We start from the raw sequence: 13,408 nt of genomic DNA on the forward strand, positions 1-13,408 counted from the left end.
GCCAGCTCCGGGGTCGCTCGCTCCTTTCCCCTGGTTCTGCCCCCACCCTCCGGTTTGCTCCCCTGCGTGTGTGGATCGGCGCTCAGCTGCAGACGGGGCCTCCTGTAGGTCTCCAAACCCCTCGCCCCGTGGCCTCCAGGATCCTCGCCTCCCCCAGCTCTCCACTCTGCCCCCTCAGCTCAGGGAGACCACCGGGTCTGTCTGGGTTCCTCTTCCCTGTGATGGCTGCAGTAAGCCGGGCAATGACAGGGCTCACGGTGTGCTTCCCTCCTCCGAGGCTTACCCTACCTCACTGCTTGTTGACTGTCTAAAAACATTTTTTATACAGAGTTTGTCCTTGTTTTTAGTTGTTTAAGGTGAGAGGTAAAATTGGCCCCTATTACTCTGTCATGGTTAAAAGGTTTCATTTGTGATTTTGATGGGAATCGATGGGAAAAGTCACGTTTACATTGTGGAGTCTTTCCTTTTAGGCACGTGGTGTATTAGTTTCTTTTGGCCTTCTTTTAATTTCTCCAGTGGACTCTATGGTCTTCCCCATTCACAGTGACGCTGCATTTAAAGGCCCCGATGTAGGCCCCTTAACTGCTGTGTTCAGGGGTGGAGTCTGGAGATGACCCTGGGCCTTGCTTCGTGGAGTGGCTCCTAGGCCCGTCCCCTCCTCCGTCTCTGTAGATCCCGAGAAGAGGGCCTGGGTCTGAGCTGAGGTGTCAGCTTCGGCCCAGCCGGCTCCTCCTGGATGGCAGAGCCAGGCTGGGCAGCTCTGGATGGCGCCCGGGGTGAGGAGGAGAAGCAGCCATCACGGGACCCCAAGGTAGAAGCTGGCTCAGAGCGGCTTTGTTCTGGCTTGCCTGAAGCTTGTGTCTACTTTTCTTTATAGCTGGGCATGGAGGTACCCTGAGCAGTAACACCTGCAGATTGAGATGCTGGTCTCCTGGGGGTACCATCGTCTCCAGCAGATTGTGGGGCCGCTCCTTCTACCTTATTTAAACTCCAGGCCTCTTCTTGGATGGATGGTTACCAATGCATGGAAACGAATCACCTCTAATAATATCCTGGAATCAACAGGCATTCATGGGCTGGCATTCTCTAAAAATCAAGCCAGCGATTTAGAAGCAAACCTGGAACGGGACCCCTTCCTGAGTTGGGACCCGTCTGTTCCTGTGAAATCCATGTCTGGGCTTAACGACAGTAATAAATTAGACCCTAACTGATGGCAGTCGACACCAGGTGGACAAGCACCCATCCTCAGTGAAGCATTGGTTAGTTATAGCCGCGCTGTGTGTACAGACCTCCGACTCATCTCCTGAGTGCACAGCTCCATCGCCTGCAATGCTCACGGCATCTGAGCAGGACTTTTCGGAGGTCAGGCTCCTCCATTCACTCAAAACACGTCTTAAGGATCGAGGGCTGAGTGGAACTGAGCTTACTCATCTTCATCGCACCTTTGTGTGGGGATCAACGTGTGTAAAGCATCAGAGAAAATGACAAGGCAAATGAAACAGTGACAGGGAGGAGATTTTTAAATATCTTACTGTATTCACGTGACCCCCACCCTCATACTGAGCCAGTCGCATGCATGCAATGCCCCGGTGTCTAGGATGTGGGTCTGTTCCTATTCTCACTTGAACACTGGTTCACTCTCTGACAGCTGTGTTGGCAAAAAGACAACAATGTCACGCTCACAAAACACGATAATCCTGGACACTCTGGAGACCCAACCCGTCCCCAGAGTGGACCAGGCTAGCTCAGGAGCAGACAACCCGGCTGGTCTGTGCTGCTGGGGCTCACCTATGGACAGGTGCACATCAGCGTCACCTGCAGACCTTTTAGTAGCACCATGCCCATCTGAGACCAAGTAGGCCGGCAGCTCTGGTCTGCACCCAGGTGCGGCTGTTTTGAGTTCTCCAGGTCATTCTGATGTGCATCCAGAGTTGAGAACCACCGTAGTGGACTGGAGTGGTTGTGACCATCGCACCAATTTTCAAAGTGTTCATGCAGAGTAGATTTAATTCATAACGTAGAGCAGTAATTAACTCTTCAGTCCTCCCAAGAACATTGCCAAGTATGGCAAAATTGCCTATTCCTCCAATATTTAGCTTGGGAGGTGACAGCCTTGTGTGTGTGTGTCGGGGGCGGGGGCACAGTCCTGTTATTCTGCTTCCTACACAGCATCTGAATCTTTTCCTTTTTCTCCCTGTGCCATGCCGTCTTCAGGTCCTCGTCATCCTCTAGGCTGGCTGCTCCCTCCCCGCCTTCTACCAGCCCTGCTTCCATGATTTCTCTCAAACTCCAGACACATCTTCTTCTTCCAACCCCCTTCAGTGGCTCCCTGCTGTCCACAAAAAACTCAGTGTCCTCATCTGGGCACCCAAGGCCATTCATGACTAGGCTGGAGAGTCACCACTCAAGCCAAAGGTCCCTTCATGAGCCTGGGTGTCTCAGCTTCTCCGCCTTTGCCCGTAGAGCTTGTACCTCATCCATCCCACCGGAAGGCCCCATTCAAGGCTCTTCCTCCCAGTAAAACCTTCTCTGACCTTTCCCCTCCCACTCCCTGCCCCACGTCTTCCCTGCCTGTGCCAAGGCAAAACCTCTACAAGCCTTGTGTGTGTGTCTGGCAGATAGCGGGCGTTCAAAAAACACTAGTGTGTGAACAAGTTTCCTTTATCACAGCATCAACACTGTGAGTCCGTCTTCCCTATTGGAGCCTGAGCTTTCTCTAAGGGCAGTGGTAACGCTGTACGTAGCAGAGAAAGCAAAGCTTTTGGGGACAGATTTGCGTTTGAAACTCGGCTCCATCACTGACCAGCCGTGGGTCGTGGGCAAGCTGAACTTTTCCTCAGCTGGACAGTGAGGGTGCGGCTGCCGGGAGTGCTGTGCGGAGCAGACACGGCGTGCGTCAGATCAGACACACAGTCGGTGACCATGTATTTTCTTCCCTTTCCTCCAGTTTACCTGCAGTTTACCAAATGCTCTGCAAATTCACGAGTAACACTCCACCAGAAAGCGTTTTTTGGATTGTATGCTTCCAAATGACCGAATGGTTCGGTTCTATGAAAGTTGAACGTTTGTTAGGTTTGAAAACCCCGCTCTCCCCAGCTGGTCATCAGGGGCTGTCATACCTGTTACCTTGCTTCACCCCAACAGTCCTCTGCATTATTACTGCTGTTTTATAGCCAGAAGCCTGGAGCACAGAGAAGGTACCGGGTTTCCCTCTGTAGGAGAGCCGGGCTCTTCAGAGCCCCGTCCGTGGACCAGCTCCGGGCTCGGTCCCCTGTGCCACACCATCCTCACGTGTGGTCTTGTGGATGCACGCTTTTAAATGCGACCACTTATTTTTTTTGAAATTAAAACCAATGCTCCAACGATGATTGTTCTAAGGGCAAAAATTAATTTTAACTTTAAAAATGGAAATTATTATGTTTTACGAAGTAGGGCCCTCGCAGCCCACAGTTTGGGATGAAGAGCGCTGGCCACACTGCCCCGCAGAGCCTTGTTCCCTCACGTCCAACTCGAGAGTAACGAGGACCTGCCTTATGGAGACAGTCATGGCCGCTGACGACGCTCTTGCCCGGACGGACCACACGTTGGACGGTGGTCCATTGGATTATAATGGAGCTGGAAGTTCCTGTCCCCCTAGCGACGTCGTAGCCATCATGACGTCGTGGTGCACGCGTTACCGTGAGTCTGTGGTGATGCTGCTGAAGGGTGAGTCGTATGGAAGCAGAGCACACACAGTTACGTACAGCACGTCACACTTGACAATGATAATAAACGACGGTGGTACTGGCTTATGGATTTACTATGTCATACTTTTATCATTATTCTAAAGGGTATTCTGTTTTTTTTAAAAAGATTGGCATCTGCACTAACATCTGTTGCCAATCTTTTTTTTTTCCTTCTTCTCCCCAAAGCCCCCTGGTCCATAGTTGTATGTTCTAGTTGTTAGCGCTCTGGTTGTTCTAAAGGGTATTCTTCCTACTTATAAAAAGTCCCCTGTAAAAACAGGACACGTGTCACACGGGCAGCAGCCTCATGCGGCGTGTGTTGACTGTCTCTTGTTTATGTCACTTCTCTTGTGACTGATTTAATCTGTGTTGTTTTGTTCATCACGGCCCCCAAGTACATCAAATCCACTGCTAACGTTGCCAGTAAGAGCCCACATCAAGTGTCTGACCTGGAAAAATGACATTAACAGCGGTTAAGGACTATGAAGGTGGAAAATCAGTGATGGTGATTGCTCACCAGTTGGACATGTCCCATTCCACCACAGCTACGATCCTGAAGGAAAAGGACAGAGTTACAGAAGCTCTTAAAGGGTCTGCTTCATTGAAGGCAATGAGACTGACAAAAATTTGAGAAGGACCTGTACCAGACCTGGAGGAACTTCTAATGACCTGGACTGAAGTGCAGACAGTAGCTTATCCCTCTCAGCACCACGACAATCACAGAAAAAGCAAAATGGTGGCAATGCTGAAAGACAAGACTGGACCAACTACGATGCTGAATTTACCGCTAGCTCTGGGTGGTTTAAACCATCCCAGAATCATTATTCGTTACAGAATGAGAAAGTGAGTGGTGAGTCTGCGAGTGCTGATGTGAAGGCACCTGAAGGACTTTTGGAAACTCTAGATAAGCTGATTGTAGAGGAAACTTTCTTGCCAGAGCAAATATTCAATATGAAAGAAACCTCCTTATTCTGGAAACAGATGCCTGAAGGGACTTCCATCCACAAAGAGGCCAACTCAATGCCAGGTTTCAAGGCTGTTAAGAACAGGACAACTGTCGTGCCTGGGGGCGATGTTGCAGGCTACTAAATTAAACCCATTGTGATCTGGCACAGGGAGAACCCCAGGGCCTTCAAGCATAGGCACACACTGCCAGTGTACTACAGGAGCAATAAGAAGTCATGGATGACCCAGCTCCTCTTCCAAGATGCCCTCCTGAATTGCTGGGCCAGCAAAATGGAGAAGTACTCTTTGGAGAATAATGTACCTTTCAAGATTTTGCTTATTGTTGATAATGCTCCTGGACACCTTCCTTTTGTTGATGATCTCCACCCCAATATCAAAGTCATATTTCTCCCTCTAAACACCACCTCTTTGATCCAACCAATGGATCAAGGATTATAGCAGCTTCTAAGGCCTGCTACCTGAGGAGGACCTTTGCCCAGGTTATTGCTGCAACTGAGGAAGACACTGATGCGATTCTGGAAGGATTACAACCTCTGTGATTGCATCAAGAACCTTGCTTCGACTTGGGGTAACATCACCAAGGAGTGTGTGAATGGCATCTGGAGAAGACACTCAGGAACTATCTGTCCATGGCGTCAGAGGATTTGCCGAGGATGAGGCAGTGGCAAAAGGAAACGAAGCTGTGGCTGAGAAGGCAGACAAATTCAACCTGGGTGTGGATGAGGATGACACTGAGGGGCTCCTGGAGGTGGTTCCCGAGGAACTGACTCATGAGGAGTCATTGGACCTGGAACAGGAATGCTTAGCCGAAGAAGAGGCAAGAAAAAAGGAAACTACAAGAAAAATAAGAAGAACCTCCTAGAAAATTCAGTGAAGCGTGTAGCAGCAGCTTTTCAGACCTCACCAAGCTCCTTGAAAAGTTTGAAAACATGGACCCAACACCAAAAGGTTTTCATTAGTAGAGAGGAATGTTTGTGGTGCATTATCTGCTTAAAAGCAAATCTATGATGAATAAGTAAACAAACCAAGCAAACCACCTTGGACATTTTCCGAAGAGTGACATCTCCTCAAGAGCCTCAGGCAGCCCCTTCAGGTGTTCCAGAAGAAGGCGTGTCATCATAGGAGAGGACAGCTCCAGGCATGTTACTGCCCCTGAAGACCTTCCAGTTGGATAGGATGCGGAGGGGAAGACAGTGCTACTGATGATCCTGATCCTGTGCAGGCCTAGGCTAATGTGCATTTGTCTTAGTTTTTAACAGAAAAGCTTAAAAATTAAATAAAAATTTTAAAAATATAAACAAGCTTACACAATAAGGATACAAAGAAAATATTTTTGTACAGCTATACCACGTGTTTTAAGCTGTATTACAAGAGTCAAAGAGTTAAAAAAAATTTAAAAGTTTATAAAATAAAAAAGTTAGTCAGGGGCCGGCCCGGTGGCACAGTGGTTGGCTTTGCGTGCTCTGCTTCAGCAGCCCAGGGTTCTCACGTTCAGATCCCGGGCGCAGACATACACACTGCTCATCAAGCCATGCTGTGGTAGGCATCCCACACACAAAAAGTAGGGGAAGACGGGCACAGATCTTAGCTCAGGGCCAGTCTTCCTCACCAAATCAGCTGAAGTTAACTTATTGAGGAAAAATATTTTTGTATGTTTCAGTGTAGCCGAAGTGCAGTGTCTATAAAGTCCAGCGTCCAGCAATGTCCTAGGCCTTCACATTAACTCGCCACTCACTCACCAACTCACCCAGACCAAGTCCCACTTACAGTAAGTGCTTTATTCGGGTGTACCAGTGTTTACCTTTCATGCTGTGTTCTGACTGTACCTTCTCTAGGACAGATTCTCACCAGCAGGTTACAGCTGCCCACAGCGCACAGTGCTGGTCTGCAGCCCAGGAGAGCAGGCTACACCAGAGCCTAGGCGTGGAGCCGCTGGACCACTTGGCTTGTGTCCATGCGTTCCGTGACGTCCACAGTGACGGGACCACCCAAGGCCGTGTGACTGCACAAGGGCCAGGAGGAGCGGAGGCTGGCACATGGCCTCCTCCCACACGTGGAGTGGGGGCTGGCACACGGCGGGGCTCGGCTCCGCGTCACCATCATCACCGGGGGGGGGGGGGGGGCCACCACCCCGGACCTTCCGTGTGCTCTGTCACAGGAAAGAAGGTCAAAGGGAACACTGACTCTTTGAGGCTTTCTGCCTCGTTGAGAACTAACAATAAAAAGGCACTTCAAAGACAAATTAAAGTAACTTTATTTACTGCTAATCTTACCATGAAATGCCTATAAGAATAGTTACAAAATAGTGCAGTTTTTTACACACTTTGGTGCCATCCTGACACGATGATCCTTTCACAGAAAGGACTCTGACAGTTCACGCAGAGATAAAGCTCACTGGTGCAAACACAAATGAAAACGCGTGGAGGCAACATCTCCCACGTCGGGAGGCTGGCTGGCAACGCATGTTAACAAACGCAGAATAAATAACAGCTTTACACTTTTCTTTTCCTTTTTTATTTTTTTAAAACAATTTTCAAATACAAAAATGTAGATATTCAAGATGGATTTTCATATACATATATATATATATTCCTGCTGCAATCAGTGGATCAAAAAGCAAAAGTGTCCTTAGCATGTTTCATCTTTGAAAACCCACAAGACTATTCATAAACCCCATTACAAGGAGGGTGTGCAAGACCACCGACGATGCTGGCAGAGCCCGGGAGCCCGATTCCGGCTGGAGTAGAGAGAAGGAAGTGCAAGCACGACCCATTTAATTAAACAGGGTTTTCTTGATCTTTGCAGGAACCAAGAGCCAAGAAAACGCCCCACATTATGATCTGGGCTCTTTAGAGCCAAACTTCACCAGGATTTCTTTCCAGCATCCGTAAGAAATGGTGGTTATGAGTGACTCACCAGTGAAACAGTCATTAGATGATCCTGTCATCCTTTATACAGAGACAGACACGTCCGTACAGCCTGAAGCTCAAACTTTGGTTCTCTTAAAACACTTGCTAAAGCAAAATAATTTATGACTACAGAACTTTTTTGCCTTCTGAGGTGTCAAGTTAAAGTCCTCTGACCAGGCTCGAGTCCACCAGGCCCTGTGACACCCACGTGGGGACACGAGGTGCCACAGGTGGGGCGTGGGGACGATCTCCATGTGTGTAATACTGACTCCCACCGGGGGCAGCACTGCAAGTCTGCTGTACCCTAAGGCTATTTCTCTGTTACCTGAAAACAATTTTGTATAAAAATATGACTGTTTCTTTAGAAAATAATATATAGTTTTTTTTAATAAAACCTGGTAGATAGAAAAATGGTATATTAAAATATGGTAAACAAATGTTGTAAAATACTTGGTCATTAAAACATCCCGTAGAAAGACCTTGTGCTGAGCAACGCGCTCTGCGGAGGCTCAGTTGCTCTCCCGACCTGGTTGCCCTGGACGCCTCACAGCAGTGGCAGAAACCGTCTCAAAACTGGCCCTTTCTCAAACACTAACATCTCCCACACACTTCTGCTTCAAAAGCCACGAGAGACGCCCTCTGAACCAGTGGCTTCCAACTCTGCCGCGTATGAGCTCCTTCTGGAGAACTCTGAAAGAAGAGGCGATCCCACCTGGGTCCCACCACAGGACACTGAGCTAATTCACCCGGGATGGGACCCAGACATGGCTATTTCCTTAAAAGCTCCCCAAATAATTGTTATGCAACCAGGGTTGAGAATCACAGGAAAAGACACGTGAGGAAACAGTTGTTCTTAACTCTCCATCAAGTGATTGTCTGCAGGCACCACGCATTCCATGACACATCCTCCGTATCAGACAAGAAAAGCCGTGTGGACCAGACAGCCACGGAGGCGAAAATAAAGAGCGGCAAGCTTTGCACACATACAGACACACACAGCCTCGTGGATTTATGTATGTGTTACGCATACGTGTAGCTAGGGCATTGTGGTTAAGCAGAAACTACCGTTACCATAATTCGTTCTTGATTAAAAACGAACACCAAGCACAAACATTTTCTAACACGTTTCTGTAACAGAAACTGGTTTTGAAACGCCACAAAACACATTAAGACATGAACACAGCTGATGGGTTCCTTGGATGAGGACTCGGCTGAGGCCTAGAGCTTTCTGGGAGAGGAGGTCGGGTGCAGCCGGCTGCGAAGGAGTCACGGCATCACAGCGTGCCGTCCCCTGCTGACTGCTGACTCGCATCTCCCTCCTGGGCGACGCCTCCGTACAGCGACTCTTTGGCTTTCGAGAACCACGTGACTGTGACGGCCTTGCGAGGGCTCTCTTTGGGACAGCCCCTGTGTGCGTCAACGGTCTCCCCACAGAAAGAGGCGACTCTTCCTCCTCCTCCCTCAAAACATGACCATTTTACGAGGGAGCGATAAAAAAATTACCAGCAAACATCTAACAACATGTTTCACGTGATAAAAAATGTGACGTTACAGGCAGCTGAATGAGAAAACAAGACGGCGACCGAACGCACCGCAGCTCGATGCTCTGAAGGCTGGCTGACCAGCAAAGGCACTCCCGCCACAGGCCGTGAACTTCTGGGCGCCGTCTAGACGTCCCCTGCAGTCCCTGCACCTATGCACGGTCCTTAAAGTGCAACTGTCCCAAGGCTTTTGTTTCCGTCACAAATATCGTAAAGAAAGAGCGTGTTTGGGGGAAGGAAATATGGCACAATGATGAGCAAAGCAGCCGCCCGCGGCCCCCGCGGCCCCCAGCAAAGGGCAGGCCGCCGTGTGGCTGCCGGCCGGCGCACTTTACACAACAAACTCCGGAACGTCATCGTGAGTGAGGTCCAGAGAGAAGTACTTGCTGGCTCTTTTGACGGGAAAAGCGTCCTGGATGTGTACGCTCTGCTGAGCCAAGCAGCTGCTGCAGTAGAGGCCCTCCTGGCCCAGGCCGTGGCCGCACCCAAACGTGTAGCTCTGCGCGGTGTCCTGGCACAGGCCGGCGATGCGCAGGAAGTCCTTCTGGTAGAGTCTGATGTCATCCAGGCTCAGGCTGTGCCGGTCAGTGGAGCTCTTTGGTTTCCGGCAGACAGTCTGGAAAATAAGGGAGGGAGCAACAACTTTAGGGGGACAGACTAAAGGGAAAGCAATGTCCCGGTAAAGAGGGAGGCTGCAAAGTCTAGAAAGGTTAAGGAGTCCCCACGCTTCAGAAAGCGGTTTCCAGCCTGAGTCTGTGGGGAAACACCGACACCGCCAGCAGCAGCGGGCACTCACAGAGCCTTCCCTACGTGCAGGCCTGATCCGCACCAGCCACTCATGCTAACCCACGGACCCGCCCACAGCCCAGGAGGCCAGAGCCCCACTCGACAGACGAACAATCCACGGCACAGAGGAGATGCATCCAGAATCCAGTGTTGGCAGCATCTCAGAAATCGAGCAGTGGCCAGATGACCGGGCTGGCGGGTAAAGACCCTGCCTGTTTCCACTAGGATGCAGCATTCACCGTGGCAACCCTCCCATGCCGAGGGCTGTTATCATTTTAGTAAGAAAGGGGAAAACAAGCCAACGATTAAGAAACACAGTCTGAAGAACTGTTTTATAAAAGCCAGAATTCCTGGGTAGAAAAACAGTGCAAAGTGTTTCTGGTGCAGAAAAGCCTGGGAGGCGAGTCCCAGAACGAGGAGGCAGCTCCTGGACCGCGGAGGCCGCGTTCTGCCGCCAGGGAGCACTCAGGACTCGCCATCCCAAGACGGGTCCAGGGCCACACAGAAACAGGGCAGCAAGTGGCTCTCGTAACCCCACGGAGGGAAGATACTGCACAGGTGACTGAGGGGGCTGGCCTTCTCTCTCACTGTCTGCCGCCAGCACAGAGGCCAACCGTGCGAGAAGACGGCTCCCCTTAGCTGGAGGGAAACCGCCAGGAGCAGGCGTCAGAGCCTGAGCATGGACAGTTCACCAGGGTCTCAGATCTGAGAACAACGTCTCACTAGGTGTCACATCGGTGCGTGGTGTTCACTAGCATGTCATGTCTGAGCACGGACAGTTCACTAGGTATCATGTCTGAGCGTGGCGTCACGCTAGGTGTCACCTCCCAGCAGTCCCTGAAGCTGGTGACCTTCCAGGACTCACAGTGACTGCACACGTGGGACTCATGGGGCATCACCACATCCCCGCGGGATGCACATGATGTGTCTGCATCTTGAGGATGTGAGCCCGCCCCTCCGCTGTGCCCAGCACACGCGTGTACAGCAGGAGCTGCTTGAGTGCAGAGGCGGTGTGCAAACCACACAGCGTGGTCCTGATGCTCGCACTCCACACAGCGCTCTGAGAAATCACTCACTGGAATTTTATAAGACGTCAGGTTCACATTACGGCTACTTAAATGGAAGTAAGAGAAAGAAAGGACAAATGAGAAGAAAGAGAAGAGAAAAAAAGCAAGGGCAAAGAAAGCCAGAATGGAAGAGAAAGAAACAGAGGAGAGACGCACAGAGGGTGGAAACAAAAAGGACAGAGAGCCAGAGCTCAGAGGGGACGTGAGCCATGGGGCGTCACACGCTGCAGCCGTGGGTCAGAGCATCTACCTCGCCTCCAGCTCCTGACGGCGTCACAGAACCAGTGAGCACAGGTCACCCAACGCCCTGTTCCCCCAGTTGCTGAGGTCAAGAGCACACAGTTCACCTAGGCCAGAGGCCAGTGGCTTCCCGCCCACATGAAGTGTGCACCCAAGGACATCATTTACCCAAATAAAGGTCAACGTGGAGATAAATGGAACCAGAAAACAGAACGGAAATAAACTCAGAGGAAAACTAGAATGTGTCTATCTAGTAAGAAACATTTCCTTAGGGTTCTAAACCTTCACTTGTTTAGGTACATGTGCACGTTAGGGTCCTATTTAAAACTGTCTACAACTTCGGCTCCTGATCTTAATCCGTCAGTGCCCCCCGTACCTGAGGGAGAGAATCAGTGCTCTGGCCTCGAAGCTTGACGACTGTTTCCGAGGAGCTGGACGTGGAGGAGCCAATTTCTTTCACGATCAACCCTAAAGCAAAACAGAGAGGAAATGAAGACTGCCGACGCCCACTCCTTGCGCCCTGTCGGACGCCCGCAGGCGAGGACGGAGGGGCACAAGTTCTCGGAGCTCATCCTGGCTAACGGGGAGCCTGCAGCACAGACGTCCCGAGCGGATCCCACCCGTAAGAGACCAACATGGGAGGCCACGGGGAAGACTCTGTTCTGATCTCCGGGATCTGTGCGGCCCATCATGCCGTGCTCACATTTTGGAAGCAGGATCCAGTGCTGACACCTCCCTACGTGACTGTGGCCAGGGAGTAAACTCCCAGAAAAAGTGTTTCAGACAGTAAACCTGCCACCAAGAACTGGAGACGGAGAAGACCACGGACACTTTCCCTCAGATGGCGGGAGATCCTTAAGGCCGAACGGTACCTTAAGCAAAGTGCACCCCACCTTTTAAAGCAGCACCTTGAGTAAGTGCTGGCCTTTACTCGGCCTCTGCTGGTTTCCGCCCCTCAGCTCCTCAGAAAGCCTCACCGTGACTCAGGGTCTAGCACAGACTCAGTGTCTAATGAGCAGTGACACATGAAGACGCTCCCGTTTTATGTGCAGACAGTTTAAAACCTCTCGGGTGATGCTCACGTCTGGTGGGTACACACTCTGCTTTGGCAGAGGGTCCCTCTCTGGAAAGAGCCTCATCTTCTAAGAGGCATTAACTCTCGAACAAACCCCCACAGGCACGGCTGGCACCTGCTCTAGTTCCTCCTGGATTTCCTGGTAAATGTTCCTTTGGCTGCCAAGCCTGTACACAGTCTGCTCCAGAACCCAGACCCGGCCTAGAAAGGTCAGCACCAAACCCGGTGCTTGGAACACGGAACCAGCTCGAGCCAGCTCCCACAGAACAAAGACAAGCAGCGTGCGACATCGCTACTCAATCAGCTCAGTGTAGCGCTGTCCACGCACCTATAATGTGCGTGTAATTGTCAAGTTATGGTTTAAAGACACTGCAGTCTATCTGTAAGGAAAACGTGCAATATAACACAGCAAGTGGGCAAAGACGGCCAAGTTTGGTCTAAGAGCTCTGAGGGTGACGAGGCGACCGGCTGCCGGGCCTGTGGGGAGGCCCTGGAGGCCGTGTGCTGCCGGGTCAGCGACTGCAGCTCTGCAGCAACAGCTCCTCCTGCTCTCACAGACTGAGCCCAGCGTGACGGGCCCTGTGCGCGCCTGCCCGGCACGTGCGGAGGCTCGCTATCAGAGACTGCGGGTCTGGACGGCAGTGGCAGCCCAGCCCTGTGCAGCAGGGTCTGTCGCTCAAGCAAAGCTGCAAGTCACAGAGCAAGAAGCACCCAGGCCACTCGGCAGTGCTGGTTCCCAAGGCAGAGACTAACTCGACAGGCGACAGGAACAGTTAGGAGTGATGGTTTGGAAACGAACAGATACTGCTGCTATTTTATTTAAGACAACATCTTTCATTTCATAGAAATATACATTGTTTTATATTATATAGGTTATGTGACCCTGTAAGAGGGCTGCCATGAAGGAACTGGAAGAATGCATCAAATATGGAACTTGCGAGTCTCTTTATGTCAACCTTTTGGACCCTTTCTCCTCAGACTCCTGTGCCCAGTATGACGCAGGGGTGAGAAAACACACACAACTCTAGACCTGACGTCTGATTCCAGCCAGCAAGGGCACCCGCGCTCCCCAGTCTGCAGGTTTCTATGTGTGAGGAGG

At 50.9% G+C, this 13,408-nt stretch overlaps 1 protein-coding gene across 6 annotated transcripts in view; it reads right to left on the reverse strand.

The window, feature by feature from the left end:
* Positions 1–6,927: 6,927 nt before the first annotated feature.
* Positions 6,928–13,408, reverse strand: part of FRMD6 (FERM domain containing 6) — a 199,459-nt gene continuing 192,978 nt past the window's right edge. For all 6 annotated transcript variants that reach the window (XM_046655222.1, XM_046655223.1, XM_046655227.1 and 3 more), the window contains 2 exons: positions 11,611–11,702; positions 6,928–9,757 (listed from right to left, as the gene is read on the reverse strand). In XM_046655222.1, the coding sequence (XP_046511178.1) occupies positions 9,473–9,757; positions 11,611–11,702 (377 nt within the window). In that variant the 3' untranslated portion in view covers positions 6,928–9,472. The remainder of the gene's footprint in view (positions 9,758–11,610; positions 11,703–13,408) is intronic.

The sequence above is a fragment of the Equus quagga genome, chromosome 2 (genome assembly GCF_021613505.1).
Source record: "Equus quagga isolate Etosha38 chromosome 2, UCLA_HA_Equagga_1.0, whole genome shotgun sequence".
Lineage (NCBI taxonomy): Eukaryota > Metazoa > Chordata > Mammalia > Perissodactyla > Equidae > Equus > Equus quagga.